The 16230-nt window shown below is 36.0% G+C and overlaps 3 protein-coding genes across 5 annotated transcripts; 2 read left to right on the top strand and 1 right to left on the bottom strand.

Moving 5' to 3' along the window:
- Positions 1 to 826: 826 nt before the first annotated feature.
- Positions 827 to 4392, top strand: dnaja (DnaJ heat shock protein family (Hsp40) member A). 2 transcript variants are annotated; one of them, XM_027173482.2, is made up of 8 exons: positions 920 to 1063; positions 1352 to 1494; positions 2012 to 2192; positions 2464 to 2568; positions 2859 to 3086; positions 3255 to 3485; positions 3575 to 3675; positions 3805 to 4392. In XM_027173482.2, the coding sequence occupies exons 2-8, from the start codon at positions 1363 to 1365 to the stop codon at positions 4018 to 4020; spliced, it is 1194 nt and encodes a 397-aa protein (XP_027029283.1). In that variant the 5' UTR covers positions 920 to 1063; positions 1352 to 1362; the 3' UTR covers positions 4021 to 4392. The 2 variants fall into 2 exon arrangements, with proteins under 2 accessions (XP_047675277.1, XP_027029283.1); XM_047819321.1 differs by lacking the exon at positions 1352 to 1494 and having other exon boundaries at positions 827 to 1063.
- A 462-nt stretch (positions 4393 to 4854) lies between these two features.
- rps27l (ribosomal protein S27 like) lies at positions 4855 to 7223 on the bottom strand. Of its 2 annotated transcripts, XM_047819324.1 has the most exons (6): positions 7083 to 7223; positions 6520 to 6864; positions 6002 to 6019; positions 5714 to 5822; positions 5188 to 5298; positions 4855 to 5023 (listed from the first exon to the last, which is right to left on the bottom strand). In XM_047819324.1, the coding sequence occupies exons 4-6, from the start codon at positions 5730 to 5732 to the stop codon at positions 4998 to 5000; spliced, it is 156 nt and encodes a 51-aa protein (XP_047675280.1). In that variant the 5' UTR covers positions 5733 to 5822; positions 6002 to 6019; positions 6520 to 6864; positions 7083 to 7223; the 3' UTR covers positions 4855 to 4997. The 2 variants fall into 2 exon arrangements, with proteins under 2 accessions (XP_047675280.1, XP_027029284.1); XM_027173483.2 differs by lacking the exon at positions 6002 to 6019 and having other exon boundaries at positions 7083 to 7217.
- A 1352-nt stretch (positions 7224 to 8575) lies between these two features.
- rab8b (RAB8B, member RAS oncogene family) lies at positions 8576 to 15735 on the top strand. Its single transcript, XM_027173394.2, has 7 exons — positions 8576 to 8789; positions 11303 to 11363; positions 13031 to 13091; positions 13205 to 13282; positions 13517 to 13606; positions 14218 to 14334; positions 14448 to 15735. The coding sequence occupies exons 1-7, from the start codon at positions 8666 to 8668 to the stop codon at positions 14538 to 14540; spliced, it is 624 nt and encodes a 207-aa protein (XP_027029195.1). The 5' UTR covers positions 8576 to 8665; the 3' UTR covers positions 14541 to 15735.
- The last annotated feature ends 495 nt before the right edge of the window (positions 15736 to 16230 follow it).

Raw genomic sequence — 16230 nt, 5'->3', positions numbered from 1 at the left:
GGTTGCACTATTATAAACTGTTGTAGAAAGGACATTATTTACGTTTACACTATTTAATGTAGAATGTCACCCAAATGAGGATGGGTTCCCTTCTGAGCCTGTTTCCTCTCAAGTTTTCTTCCTCATATCCTCTCAGGGAGTTTTTCTTTGCCGCCGTCACGTCAGGCTTGCTCATTAGGGATAGGGATAGATATATAGTATTTTAAATTTTAAGTTAATCTTTTTAAATTAATTTTAAACCTTGATTCTCTATATTCATTTATTTATTTTTATTCTTATTTTTCTTCTTCTTCTTATATATTTATTTATTTTTCTCTCTCTTCTGTTTCCATACTTCTGTATTTCATACTAGACATATGATTTCATGAAAATGTAAAATAAATAACTGAAAAAACACTAAATATTCCAGATTATTTATTAAGTTGCATTGTTCTGTATACGTTGCTGTATTTATCATTCCTATTACAGTTTCACAATTTACCATGCAGGCTTGTTTTATTATTTTTATGCCTGTGAAATTGAATTCTGAATAATTAAACCTGCTCGATGTACACACAAACAAATAAATAGTTTTGAGAATGGTTCTTTTGAATGTGTGTGTGTGTGTGTGTGTGTGTGTGTGTGTGTGTGTGTGTGTGTGTGTGTGTGTGTGTGTGTGTGTGTGTGTGTGTGTGTTCAGTGTTCATTGTTCATGCTTCACTTATTTACTAATAACATGGACAGGGCAGGCAAAGGGGCTGCTGAAAACATCTAAACAATTCTTACAAAATGAATAATTCTTTGACACTGAGACAGTTAAATAAACTAAACTTTAGGGTTTTAGGGTTTCTTCCTTAAACGTATGACTGTAACAGGAGCAGATTTTCATGCTCGCCAGCTCCCTCTAACAGTGTGTTTCTGTACTAAGAGGCGGGCTGTAGAAATTTCCTGTTCTTCAGAGCTCCAGAAAGTTCTGCAGCTCCTCGTATATATATATATAAAGGCGCAGCGGCCATCTTCATTCAGACATAGCAACTCCATCCAACCGGCAGGCTGTGACACACTGAGCGAGGAAACAGTTATTGTAAGTATGGCAGGTTATTCTTATAATATTATGACACCATTATCGACAGAGTATTATCACTTGTACATAGCAGACTGTGTCAGAAACATTAATCATCGTTAAAAAATTCACCTGATACAGTCAGCTGAACCGTAAACAAGTAGCATATATATCTTTCCTACATACGGCTGAGTGTTTGCTAATCAATCAATGTAGCTAGCTCGAAAACCGATATCTTGCTGTTGATCATAGTTCTGTGTTGATCGTTGAAGCCGGTTAATCTCTGCTCCATTCGGTCTTGTGCTGTAGGTTTGTCAGAAATGGTGCGAGAGACCGGCTACTATGATATTCTCGGAGTAAGTCCGAAAGCCTCTGCGGATGAAATTAAGAAAGCATATCGAAAACTGGCGTTAAAATACCACCCGGACAAAAATCCAAATGAAGGCGAAAAAGTAAGTTGTTGGGTCAAATGTCTGTATCTATTTTCATCAGCATGTGACACCCTGGAGGAGCAGCTGACGGCGACAGAAACACGGAGAACTTTCTGGAACTAGCAGGAGCGCTCAAGCTATGCTAATCTAACCTGACGTACTTGTCAACGCTACTATATACGCACTGAAATAACAACAACGTAGTTTTTATTGAACTGTTTGTAGCCAGCCTATATATATATATTTTTTTTATAACTGAAAGGTTTTGAGTTGTTTACTGGCTTTGATAATAATAGTCTAATCAGCTACCAAGTCTTCAAAATATGTCTCTTCTTCCAGAATATTCATACAATATTGAATTAAGAACTGAAATAAATAAATTTTCCTTTCTACCAGCTAACAAAAATAGTTTACCGGCTCATGGCTTTCTCTCTGTCTGGTTTTACCGAACAAAGAAAGCTAGCTGCAGAAGGTTTACTTTGAGGACCTCAGACCTTAGTTTTCTAATTGCCTATACCTGTACTGATTTGCCTTACAGTTCAAGCTCATTTCACAAGCCTATGAAGTCCTGTCAGATCCTAAAAAGCGAGATGTGTATGACCAAGGAGGTGAACAAGCACTCAAAGAAGGTGGTGTGGGTAGTGGAGGTTTCTCCTCTCCTATGGACATCTTCAACATGTTCTTTGGTGGTGGAGGGAGAACTCAGAGAGAAAGGAGAGGTAAATTATTCCCACAATGCCTTATGCTCAAAAAGCTAATGGTTAGGAAACAATTGTGCTAATGGTAAATGAATCAAAAAGCCCAACTATTGCTGAGCATGTTTTAAAATATTCAGTAATTATTATACTGTTATGGCATTACTATTATGATCAGCCAACATCAAAATTCCGTATGTAGTCTTTAATAAGCTTAATGCAAAGTAACATTAGTGTTAATGTTTAAATTGTTTGAATGTTCCATAGCTAATTTACCCTCTTGTAATTACAATAGGGAAAAATGTGGTCCACCAACTTGGTGTCACACTTGAAGAAATGTACAGTGGTTCAACCAGGAAACTTGGTCTCCAGAAGAATGTGATCTGTGAGAAATGTGATGGTAAGCTCTGACAAACTCTGCATATCAATTGTGAACTGATGTTCAACAACTGTCTGAGCACCTCAAGCTAAATGCAGTAGCCATAACAAAAACTGGCAGACTAATACATAAAATAGTATTCCTCATTTAGATAGTCTGTGATAGTGAGGTATTTTATTTGTTAATGTTATCTAGTACAGTAGTATGTGCTACCTGGTGTTAGTTTTTAGGTGATTAAATGCAGAACAAGATTGGCATTTTTGCTATTATGAGCAAACATGGTGTTAACTTTATGACTATGTATTCCCAAGGTTACGGAGGAAAGAAAGGGGCTCTTGAGAAATGCTCAAATTGCAAAGGCAGAGGAGTGCAAATTCAGGTACAACAGATTGGACCAGGAATGATTCAGCAGATACAGAGTATGTGCTCAGATTGCCAGGGACAAGGTGAGAGGTTCAGTGCCAAGGACAGATGCAAGAATTGCAATGGGCACAAAGTGGAGCGCAAAAAGAAGATTCTTGAGGTCCACATTGACAAAGGTATTTGTTACCATGATAAATGTTGGAGATAGACTTAATTTATAGTCTTGGGATTCCTTAAATTCTGTGATCTTAGACTTCAGTTTCCTTTGGATGCTTGTTGAACCAGTAAAACTGTAATTTTTTTCCTTTCTTTCATTCTTTCTTTTTTATATATAAATACCTCAGGTATGAAAGATGGGCAAAAAATCACATTCCATGGAGAGGGTGATCAGGAACCAGGTTTGGAACCCGGTGATGTCATTATCGTCCTCGACCAAAAAGACCACCCTATATTTCAGAGGAGGGAAGACAACCTACATATGAAGATGCAGTTAAAGCTAGTTGAGGCTCTCTGTGGGTTCAAGAAGACTATACAGACACTAGACAACAGAACACTTGTCATCAGCTCACCTCCTGGTATACACCACTTATATTTCAAGGCTAAATATGATAACTTGTATGTGATGGTATAATAAATTTAACAACACAATTTCTCTTCTTTAAAGGTAAAGTAATAAAACATAATGAGTTAAAGTGTATTCAGAATGAGGGCATGCCTGTGTACAGAGATCCATATGACAAAGGACTGCTCATTATTCAGTTTGAGGTGAGTTTTAATCATTGTAAGTATGTAATTTCAGCTTTTCTTGCAGGGGTCAACATTTTAATCTTTTTTTGCTGAGACCAGGAATGGTGGGTTGTTTTTTTTTGCGTAATGTTGTGCTTTTCACTCCAGGTTGAGTTCCCAGAGAAATACTGGCTTCCAGAGAACATGTTTCCCCAGCTGGAGGCACTGCTTCCTAAGCGAGATGAGGTGATGCTGATTGATGATATGGAAGAGGTGGACCTTTCTGAAGTAGATTATGAATCCCAGAGGAGTAAGTACAGTAGAGAAGCATATGAAGAAGATGAGGGTTCCAGAAGCCATGGAGTACAGTGTCAGACTCAGTGAAACTTCTCCTGCATTTTATGTTGCAGCTTTTCTGTGTAAATTTGACACCAGAATTGCTAACTTTTTTCCTGTCTGTGAACAAGATGTAATTTGATTGGCTTGAACCCAGAAATTTCCCTTCTATTGCATCCTGTTAAAGAAAGTAGGTGGAAAGGACAGGACCTGACTTTAGTATGTTGCTTTATTTGTCACACAACTGCTCACAGTTGTGCCTTCACTGTTTGAATATGTCTCATTTATCTGTTGATGTAATTTGTTTTTCTTCTAAAGAAGGGTATCTGTATGCTTTCTATGAAGGTAACACCCCTCACATTTCACCTGTGTATCTATCAATGAAAAATGTGTTTTCTGAAATAAAACACTTTAATTGTGCCTTTTTTTTTGGTCTGTTAATCCTTTGCTAGCTTTTAAAAGATAAACTGGGCCGAGAATTTTTGTAGCATTCATAAACAATTAGCATGATTAGCATTTACAAATGGTGTTTATATTTTCCTTAATTGTCCAGTGTAGTGTATTAAAAGGGTAGGATAGTTTAACTAATCATACAGGACCATGTAAATTACCTGTTACTATTAAATGATGTATTCGAATGGTGTCCAGTAACATAAAACCTGTGATTCATGTTGGAGACAGCACCTTCTGACCAATTGTCATAGATTAACAGCTTTGTGGGGTATATAAAGAAGTATAATGTATAAAGTAGGTTTCTTAAAATTCTGTATTTTGAAAAGCCAGTTGCAGCGAGCAATCATAAAGCTAGAAAATCAGAAGCAGCTAATGGCTGCAAGTTTTAAGTTCAGTTGCCAGTTAGGATTAAATAAAAGGACTAAAAGATGCACTGCTCAGACTTTATTCAGAAACATGATACAGTAGAAATAATCTTCCACATAATTATCACTGCAGTGAAATTTCACTCATTGCAATCAATGAAAAGATAATGTACTTTTTATTCAAAAGATCCAATTTAATTATTCTCGTCAGTGCTTTCTTCTGAAAGAACAACCTGTTGAAATGAAAAAAGTAAATGATTGATTTGAGCTAAATCACTATAGCATAATTCGTGTGGCAATACAGCATCAGACTTATCCAAGTAGCCTAATAATTTTATGTATGTATTTAATACAATAGTTTTAATGACTGACTTTAGTGTGTAACTGAAATACTCACCCTCGGTTAGCCTAGCCTTTCCTCCTGTGGGCTGGCAGAGCACTGTGGAACAGCCAACACACAACACTACTGTCTGAGCATGGCTGAACACTGTTGTGATTTTATAGCAACCTGCAGACAGATAAGAACTTTAGCACACATACATTACCCTAATATTCTTTGAGAAGTCAAAACTTTTTAACAGTAAATAACCACTGTTTGCTCAGTTCAGTATTTCATGACATTTTATAAACTTGACCTTGATTTGAGGAAATCACAATAGAATATAAGGGTTAATAACTTTATTACCGCAGTACCATAGCATTGACTAGCTGTAGTGTTAGGACTCATCCAGTTCTACTTTAGCACTGGTATTTGTTAATTTGCTTTGTCTTGTACCATCACAGCACAATGTAAACGCCTAATTAAATGTTCCTTCACCATATTGCCATATCAAATTCTTGTTTAGCAAGTATGTTTAATGCATAAAAAATTATTTTAGATACAATTCCATGCATAATGAAGGTGTGTCTAGAGGGCAACATACCTGGGCATTTCACATCCATAAAGTAAGAGTTTGGACTCTGGACCAGTCTCTTCTTCTTATGTTGCCTTCTCTCAAAGTCCAGAGTCGGATTTAGTAAGTCTTTAGCCAGCTGTTACACACACCAGACCAATCATAGTGGTAAACAATATAATCTCGTTCAAAATTATCCACAGATATTCAATATCACAGGTTTAAAATAAGTACAAGTGAAAGTGTAAGCTAAAGTGAAACGTCACAAGACAAGCTTTACAAAACTTAATTACGTCACAGCTTTATAAAACTTTTCACCTTCTTATTACGTCACATCTGAAAAACAGACGGAATTGGAAGGGTTAAATGAAAATATAAGCAAAACAAAATGAAAAACAGAAATATTTATCCAAATAGCATTAACGCAACAACTGTCTTGATAAACTACAAATATTAAATCAGGATTTTAATTAAATAAATAATTAAAAAAATACATCATTTCGAAGTTTATATTTTACACACAAAGTATAAAGTAGGATTGGTAGGAAAGATGCCTTAATGTTAAAATGTACTTCACTGTTTCATATATATACACATATATATAATAAAATAAGCATATTAAGAGGCTATCAGCATGGGGAATGTGGAAAAGAAGAGCAACAGGCCCACAAAGCTCTTCTTTAAAGACGCCATGTGAAACCAGGGCAAAAGTTTCATACACACCAATGCATTAAACTGGTCGTCGTTTAATATAATCAAATACAGCAATACGTTGTTGATGATGAAGCTGTCAATATCATATGTTTACGTAAAACAAAAAAAACGTGGATACTTACAGGCATTTTCTGGAGGAAGCGTTTTCTCCGACGTACACAGATCGGTGTTTGATTTCTAAGTGAAGCAGCCAAATGGTTGCCAAACACTTTTCATAAATCCCCGCAAGCCAGACTTTCTATTGTATTTAGTGAGAGGACATGTCTAGGCATGCCACGATGACTACATAAAGTCAATTGCTATCCAATGACTTTGCATATTATTCTATTGGTCTCAGTACAGTATGATAAGTAAGCAATAAAAAGTACAGGATGTGCTCATACGGGAAAATATGATATGTCATATGAAAATATGTCATGAAGACTGTCACTGTGGAAGTCTTTCCGGCCTGATCCAGAAGAGTCATTCTTTAAAAGTACATTAAAAAAAGTAAATAAGCATCTCCTTAAAAATCACCATATCAACAAGTATACATTTTTCTTTGTTAGATAACACACTTGAACATGCTTATTATTAGCCTTCCATCAAAGAATCGTGAACTTGAATGACTTTCTCAGTGCCAAAAATGTACCAACGTTTGCTATACATATAATGGTGTAATGGTTTAAGAAGGTGTTTTATTTACCATTTGCGCTTAGAGAAGGACTCGTTTAAATTAGTCTGAATAAAATGCATCTCTGACCTCCTGTGAAGTGGCTTGTCCATACAGTTTCTCTGCCGCTTAACCTACACAGGTCACATGGAACCGGAGGCCTATTTCAGAGATCTTTGAGCACATGGATCGGGACACCATGGACATGGTGCCAACCCATCACATGCAGCAGTCACACACACTTAAACACCCATTTCCACAATTCCAGGTGGCAATCAGCCTACAACACATTTTTATGTAGGTCTGGTAGGAAATCTTTAAACTATGGGAAGGGCGTTCAAACTCTGTGCAATCTGGTGCTGGTTGGAATCAACCTCACAACCCCAGAACTTCAATGAAAATTATCTTCTGGATTATGAGGCAAAATGATTATCCTTGTCAATATCTTTACAGAATCAAGAAGAAATGAGCAGTTGTCAAGGCTTCCTAATACTGATCTATATTTATAGATCATTGACATTAGCAGCATCTCACCAAATGATATCGGTGATTTTCCTAATAACTGGCAACCTCAGTATACACACAAACACACACACACACACACACACACACACACACAATTATACGTGAAAAAAAAATCAGCCTTCATAGCAAAGATAAAAACATAAAATTGAATATAGTTGCTTATAAATATTTTTGACACATTAAAGTTGAATAAAAAGTTGCTTATTTAAATGCACTTACCAGTATTCCCTTCCTGAAAGACGTTATCATACGCTGGTTAACATTTAGGCTATAAAAAGCTTTTGGTTTTGCATATCAGAAAAAATGTATTTAATGTTAGTCAGCCAGTCAGTGTGTGTGTTTTCAGGGTAATATGCCTTTCCTTATCCAACTTTTAGGACCATTTTCCCAGATAGAAAATGAATATTTAGCCATATTGTGACTAACTATGTGACCATATGTCAATGACTCCATATCACAGAGTTGTAACTGGGATTTCGTGGCTACAGCTAAATCACAGCCATGCTGATATTTCAGTACATCTGCATTCTGGCTTGTTGGGATGTTCATTAACAATAACAGTAGTAGACATATTAATAGGCCCTCTTAATTGACATGGCACATTTGTTTTACAAGATTTTGAGAATGATTTTAATTTCCATTTGGTTGCCAGGAAAACATTCTTTGTAGAAATATACAATATCATTTTTATATAATCTTTAACCTTGGCTTTATAAGACTTTAAAAGAACATTACAGGAATGTTCACCATATAGTGGGACTGTAGTTAAACAATATTATCTAAACCTTTAGTCCCTTTTAATTCTAATATAATAACAAGAGACTGCGTTTTTCTTTTTAGAATTCTAGGTTCGGTTTCAGGAAATTGTGTCTGCGAAAAATTATAATTAAATTGTACATTCTAGTAACCTTATGAAATGGTTCAGAAGAATCGATTCATGTGTTGTCAGAATCAGAGTCGACTCTCCGTCTCATTGACGTCAGAAGAGGAAGCCCCGCCCTCTCATCCTGCCCTGTATGAACTAGTGTCAGTGGTATGGCCAAGACACACACTGTGATCAGACGTTCACGATAGGATCTCTGGCGTAGCAAATGGCTAAAACTTACGATTACCTCTTCAAGCTCTTGCTCATAGGAGACAGCGGAGTTGGAAAGACGTGTCTTCTGTTCCGCTTCAGCGAGGACGCGTTCAACACCACCTTCATCTCCACAATCGGTCAGTTCGCCGGGTCTTAACGGGTGGGAGGAGGTTCACCATGGGGCTCGTTTAGCTTCTCACTTAGGGCGTTTCTCTCTTACACCAAAACATACGGACACGATTTGTTTTATCATAACGTTTAATATTATCTACGGATCATTTGACCGTATGATAAAAACCGTTATGGATAACGAGGGGAAACAGGAAGCTGGATTATTATTGTATGTTCAAGGGGCCTCAGAATTCTGAGACATCTTCTGAAACATCTTGAGCAGGGAATGTAAACTATGGAAATACTTTGTAAGGATCCAAACAATGCACATGTGCAAACGATGAAACCTCCTTAAATGGGCACCGATTTGTGCTTTTGGCAGCAGTTATGTCGCATTTTTTGTAAACTACTAACAAGATGCTGCTTATGTTATTTACCTGCCAGCCTCATTGTTGTAATTCAGTCTGAGGTCCACAGACTGTTGAAACAATTACTGGGAATCAAGTACCAGCATTTCACCATGATACCAAGATTTCAATGCATCTGTAGCATTGTGTCTAAACAGGGCAACAAACCTAAAATACTATATATGTATATAATATTTAGCACATATATATAATGTATCAGTTAGGATAATCAGGTTTAATATATGATTGGTACTGTGTGATCTATAGGGTTTAAAGACTTAATTTGCATTGAACCTAGATCAGTACTGCCTGTAGGTTTCCATCTGATTAAGTCGCATCAATATTATCTGCCTTTCTCTGGTCCAAGATAAACTGCTTACCCAGGATTTTCCTGAATCAAACATTTTTTTTTGGTTTCTAAAAATCTCATTACATGCTCGTTGTGTATCTTGGATTGTTGACATGTATACAAATGTCTGATACTTCTTCGTATGCCCCAGATTGTATTGTAATTGTATTGTACCCTTTATTGTAAACCTTTCATTATTGCTGTTGAGCCTTGTTTAAGATTAAATATTTTTATTGTCATAAGAATGTAAGCACAGTACCACATTATGCTCATAGGTCATAGTTAACAACAATAGACTGCACATTTCAACATTTCATGTTAATGCACTGGTCATTCCAAGACCTGTTGTGCTGGGAAAGGCCTTCTGTCCCACAGAATCAGGCCTGTCCTTGAACACAGACCACACTGTTTAAAGCCACCTCTGGGCCTTGTGACATTCAGCTTGTTCACGCCTTCATTGTACAGACAATGCAGTAGGCAGAGGCGTGATGGGCAGCTACTTCCATGTGCCAGGAGGTGGCTGACCCCAGCGTTGGCCATATTGCAGGCTTCCCTGCTAACTCCCTCCAGAGCACAGGAGATATCCACCAGCGCTTCCTCTGGTTCACCTGCTTATACTTTGCTTATCTTGTTCAGGTTATTTAAAACCCAAATGTAGTAAATGTGTAGTATATTTGTCTGAAATTATTATTAAAAAACAGAAAGTTTTTTTCAGCATGCATTCATCTGCATGCTCACTGTTTTCCATTAAAAGGACATTACCTAGCAAGTTACTTCCTCTGGGAGTCTCTTTTGTCAGAGTTTTGTTCTCAATCAACTTCTCATTTTTTTAACAGTCTGTTTGTTCATGCTATAAAATAACAATCACTTGGCTGTGGCAATGTTAACTGACTTAGCAATTGAATTTGTTATTTTAAACTAATAATAAAATCAATCAATGAGTAAAAAATGTAAATGAGTAAATAAGATTAAATAAACTTAGCTTTCTTATATTTAACTTTCCTGTCAGTTATATAAGTGACTTGTTCAGAGGGCTATAATAAGTCTGTCACCTGTGATGAAGCTCAGTTTAGCAGAGAGCTGTAAGGGATTTAGACAGAGTTGGGGTTTCATGTCTGATGTTTTCCGGAAACTGTGGTTTAAAACAGGGCCATGTAGCCACCTTCTCTTCTACAGAAAGTTTGTATGAACTGTTTGTTAAAAAAATTTCATAGTTGGAAATTCTGATTTGATCATGGACTTGTATCGGAACATTCTGGACTTTCCCACTCCTCGAATGAGTCATTAAAAAGTGTTATAGTAAATGCTTCCACCTGGTTATAGTAAATGCTTGGAAATGCTGTTGTGTTCTGACTAAATTATTTATGGAAAGCAGCTTTATTACCACACTGAAATTGTAGGCTGTTTCATATACAGAGACTATCTGCATTTATGTTTTGCATATTGTATATTTGTCTGATTTTGTTTGTTCAACTAGAAAAAAGTAGACAGGAAGTGGAAAATAGAGCTGCTCTTCAGTTGCTCTGAGCAACATTGCATTGGTGGTGATATTCATCCTGTAGATAAGACATTCCCTGAAGCTTCCTTAAGAATCCATTAGATAGTTTGTTTGCTTATCTTCATATTTTTTGCATTTATTCTTGTTAAGGTCACACATACATATTTTAGTGTGACTGTAAAAGCAAACATAGTTGCACACACAGAATGTATTATATGTTGATCAGAGGAGATTCCATTTAGTGATTAATGTGCAGTCTAATTGTTTCTTTTATTCTCATTTCAGGAATTGACTTTAAAATCAGGACAGTAGAGTTAAATGGAAAGAAAATCAAACTCCAGATATGGTAAGCACTAAGGCTTTCAAAATTCAAGTTTTATCAGCTGATTTTGTTTGTGTGTGTGGGATTTATTTTACTTTTAACCGGATCTTGACATTTTGTTACACTTAAGTTTGAAAATCAGTCCCAGTTTTACCCAATCCAAGTGAATATATTGTAGTCATTGCTGTCTTTTATGCACAGTAAGCTTAACTCGCTCCTCTTCTGACATCACTTTTACACTAAGATGACTACTAGAATAAAAGTTGATGCACACTTCCATATGTTGATTTTTGACAGTAAAACAATAGACAAACCATGAGCTTTCATGAGCAAAATAACGTTAATATATGAAAACTCTCTACAGCTTCATGTCTGTGAAAGTACTAAAATAATTTTGTAAAACTCTAGTGAGTTAGAGAAGCTGGCCTTTTGCAACGCCAGTCAAATGACCAATTTAACAGAACGAAAGCAGTTGTTGACCACATTCGGTGATAAAAAGAACCAAACTCTCTAGTGATTGGTAGATAATCTGTGATCTTGCCAAATAATAACATCCTTGTTTTTTTTTTATTTATTTATTTTTTAAACATGTTAGTGTCAGTTTCCCACTTTGCTGAATGTGAGTTATGGAGAATTACTGCTTAGGATTTAATGCAGCATTGTATTTTAGATACCCCATTTTCATCTGACTTTTCAAACCAGTACATATTCCACATCTCTAAGGTGATAGGTGAACCATTTTTACTATGAGCCTGTTGAAGCAATAGGAATCTCCAGTATCAGCACTTTGTAGCAGTCAGTGGTACAGCTAACACAGGAGCATCTTTATCACAGAGGACTTTGCTTTCTTGATAAGCTGCATCTTTTGTCCTATTAACATCAAGGGAATAAAGCGAGGCATCTAAGGAAAAGATTGTTATAATGTAGGTGAGGAAAGGAACTAACCTGTCTCGCATATATTCCACAACATTAAATATAACTGTAATTAAATAAAAACTAAGTATTGTATAAGATGGGATTAAAAACTTCGTCATTCAGTTATGTAAGAAATAGATATATGACTGGTCATTTTGTAACAGGAAATCCTGCATGCAATCTTTTTATTCAAATGACCATGTAGTTAGTATTTTGTCCCTACTATTTATGGGTCTACATTTAGTTACTAACCAAATCACTTACATTAGAACAGCTAAAGACAGTCTTCCCCTCACCAGCCCAACTTTTTTTAATAAGACAAAAAATGCAGCTGTCAATTTACACTACAGGTAAATTATATTGTAAAACTACAGTCATTCAACAAAATTAACAGTTGATTGGTTAATCAGAGTGATTGTATGATAGCTAATCGTCAGCCAGCATTTCATAATGGTGTCAGAAACCAAAAGATTTCTAAGTGCAAGAGAAATGATGTCAGGAAACAGGCTGGTCTTCCTGTTGGGGTCATAATTTTGGCCCAGACATTTAGTGACTAATGTGAAGGATATGCACACAATAGTGCAGTGAGAAGTGTGCCTGCTCTGTTTACAGGATGTGTAGATTGGAAATGGTGGGGTTGGGAAGGGTGGGCCTCTCTTGAAACCAAATGAGAGAATTCAGGTCATGCATGAGAAGGGGAGTTAATGATGACTTCTACATTATGTCTGACCGATGGTGATGTGATTTAATATATATGTACTATGTTCTGGTTATAGGGACACCGCAGGACAGGAGAGGTTTAGGACCATCACTACTGCATACTACAGAGGAGCCATGGTGAGCCCATCCTCATTCCCATCACATTTTAAAATCTTTTAAATGTGGTAAATATAAATCTGTTCTATTGCTCTTTCTCTTTCTCTCTCTTTCTCTTTTTCTTTCTCTCCCAGGGCATTATGTTAGTGTATGATATCACTAGTGAAAAGTCCTTTGAAAACATCAAGAACTGGATTCGCAACATTGAGGAGGTGAGTTTTTGAGCCAATATGACTTACAGCAAGGTAGCAACACGATATATACAAATTATACAACTCGGCACATTTTAAAAAAAATGTATTCTGTCACTAAATCTATTCATGGTAAGTTTGTGTTTAAATTGCACAAATATATTGATTGTACAGTTATTACGAACAGTAAATGTTACTGTCTTATAATATTATCACGATCAAAGATTTGAATTATTAGTGCTATGCTCTCTCTAGCATGCATCGTCAGATGTAGAGCGGATGATCCTTGGAAATAAATGTGATATGAACGACAAGAGACAGGTCTCTAAGGAGAGAGGAGAGAAGGTACATATTTTCAAATATCCCAATTTATTATTTTTGATATTATACCAATATCAGTGCTCTGATTACTGGTTAACTCTATTCTATAATCTACTCCCAGTATTCCTTTTGTCTGTATCATGGTGGGTTTTTTTTGGCCAACATATCAGCTTATAGCACAGACAATAAACTGCATCCATTTATTCTGTGTAAAAAGCAACTTCCTTTTTTGCAATTGTGCAAATTATTAGCAAATTCAACATTAAGTAAAAATGGAAAGTGAAACTAAACCATCACAGCTGGAATGTGGCAATAAAACTCCCTACATTTGTCAACCAGAGACAAAACTCTTAATAATGGGGATTAAAGTTCAGCAATCTTTTAACTCCTCCCTTAGTAAAAAAAAATAGCCCCCATTATGTGCATGTAAAATGACAAGGATTCACGTGAGAAATTGTCAATGGATTGACATTTTGATGAATATAATAGTATATATAATTGATCTATATAGTAACAGTTCTTTTCCGTACAATTAATCACAGAATCAAAATTAGGTCTTTTATTTGTATGATCTTTTTTTGAAATATATCTGTTTTTAAAATGTTCAACGTGTTGTCCTTTATGTTGTCTTCTAGTTGGCAATAGATTATGGAATCAAGTTTTTAGAAACCAGCGCAAAAACTAGCATAAATGTGGAAGATGCCTTTTTCACCCTAGCAAGAGACATTATGGCCAGACTCAACAGGAAAATGGTGAGCCATGCCATGATCTACAGAATATTACATGAATAAAACTACATTAACTTACTTGCTTATTATTGTGATTCTTGTTGAGAGATCCCTTCTCTTCATTTCTTTATTTTTAGAATGATGGCAGCAATTCTGAAGGAGGGGTACCAATTAAGATCACAGAGAAGCGTTCCAAGAAGCACAGCTTATTCAGGTGCACACTCCTATAACAGACTCCAGCGAGTCGAATGCAACTATGGACTTGATCTCTCTCTAGCTGCAGAATCAGCTGGTATGGAAGGTCATATAAGCCTCTTTCAAGAGGTGTGCACTCACGTTCTTAATGAACCGGGAGACTCCTGTTCAGACAGATCACCGGGCGAGTTGGCAAGAAGGATACTTGGAGTTTGAAGTATCTTGTTTCAGAAATATCTTATTGTTTCTTTTTGTGATAATCACGGCACATCTTTAAGTTTGACTGTCTTTTCTTATAATATCAAAGCTTGAATTATTCCTTTTATAGAGCCTTTGTTCACATTTTATAAAGCTTTTATAAGCATAACATCAGTGTTGTACTGCCATTACACATTGTAAATGGGCAGATGATTATCTCTAAAAAAAAAAAAAAAATGTATAGTATGACTAGCTAATTGTATGTAATTAAAGGGCACCTTTAAATGGAGCTGATTTAAATGGAGGTGAAAATAGAACATATATTGGAAAATGTCTCTTGGATTGTCTTACAGGCACATAACTATGTATAGCACTGACAGAGATCCTGCACTCCTCAAATTGTGGAGACTCAAATATAGAACATGAAAGCTGAAGAGCATGATGGGTAAAAGTACTACACGTGTACTGTCTGTCCATGAGTCTGTGAAGCTGCAGCCAGTCAAACAGGAGACATGAGATTTATAGCACAAATTTAAGTCCAGTGGTCCCAGCTGTTGTCCTGTCTCCTTTGGCAGTCCAACAGAGCTTGCTGATTGCTAATTGAACTTGTCAGTCAAGGAACTGGTTTAATCAGGTTTAGTCAAAGCAGAGAAATCATTAACTGTGCTGGACTTTGGTCATGCATGGTGGGATTATTTACATGACTCTGGTTAATTAATTCATCTTAAAAAAAAAACAACCACAGTGTTTGACTTGCAAAGGGGTTGCATGTTCAGGATTGACGTCTGATGAAGGGTTTAAAATATCTGTATATGAATGTATAGGAAAGCAACTAATGCATGCTTTTATTGTATGTATAATGAATTATTAATTTTTCATGTTGTCATTTTTGCTGCTATGTATATTAACAAAATACTGCCTATTCTTATTGCTGTTTGTTAAAAGCCCAAAGTATTTTTGGTTTACACACTTCATAACCTGTGATATCTATTACTAGTAGCTCTTTAAAGGAAAATACAATTATCAAATAGACTGTGTGTGTGTGTGTGTTGTGTGTCTGTCTGTGCTTGGGTGAGTCCATGTCAATATCTATGTATTCTGTACCCAGTTACGTCACATAAGTAGCATTTATTTTACTTGGGCCAATGCTCTTAATGTAGTTAAAATTTGAGGGTGATGAAGTGTTTCAGTTGCACTAATGTTTCAGAAGAAGGAAAGTTTAAAAATAGTCTGACAGAATGAGTCAGCAATAAAAATTTCCTGCTAAGATCTTTTAATTCCTCTTTCAAGCCCAAGAGTTTGAAGAGGCCTTGGAAATATGTACACGAGTCAGTGTTTTTCAGAAACTGCAGTAGCAAATCTGCTTAAGTGCTTACTTTCAAATGCAAGCAAATGTAGCTTAATTAATCTAAACACCTAAAGCCTTGGTGTTCAGACGGGACCATTGTTATCATATTAATACATATCTGCAGCTGTCTTCTTAGTTTGATTTAAATTTATTTTTGTGATTGTTCACAGTGTACTGCA

The sequence above is a fragment of the Tachysurus fulvidraco genome, chromosome 10, assembly GCF_022655615.1.
Source record: "Tachysurus fulvidraco isolate hzauxx_2018 chromosome 10, HZAU_PFXX_2.0, whole genome shotgun sequence".
NCBI lineage: Eukaryota > Metazoa > Chordata > Actinopteri > Siluriformes > Bagridae > Tachysurus > Tachysurus fulvidraco.
The sequence above is the reverse complement of the archived record's forward strand: the minus strand, read 5'-3'. Positions and strand labels throughout refer to the sequence as shown.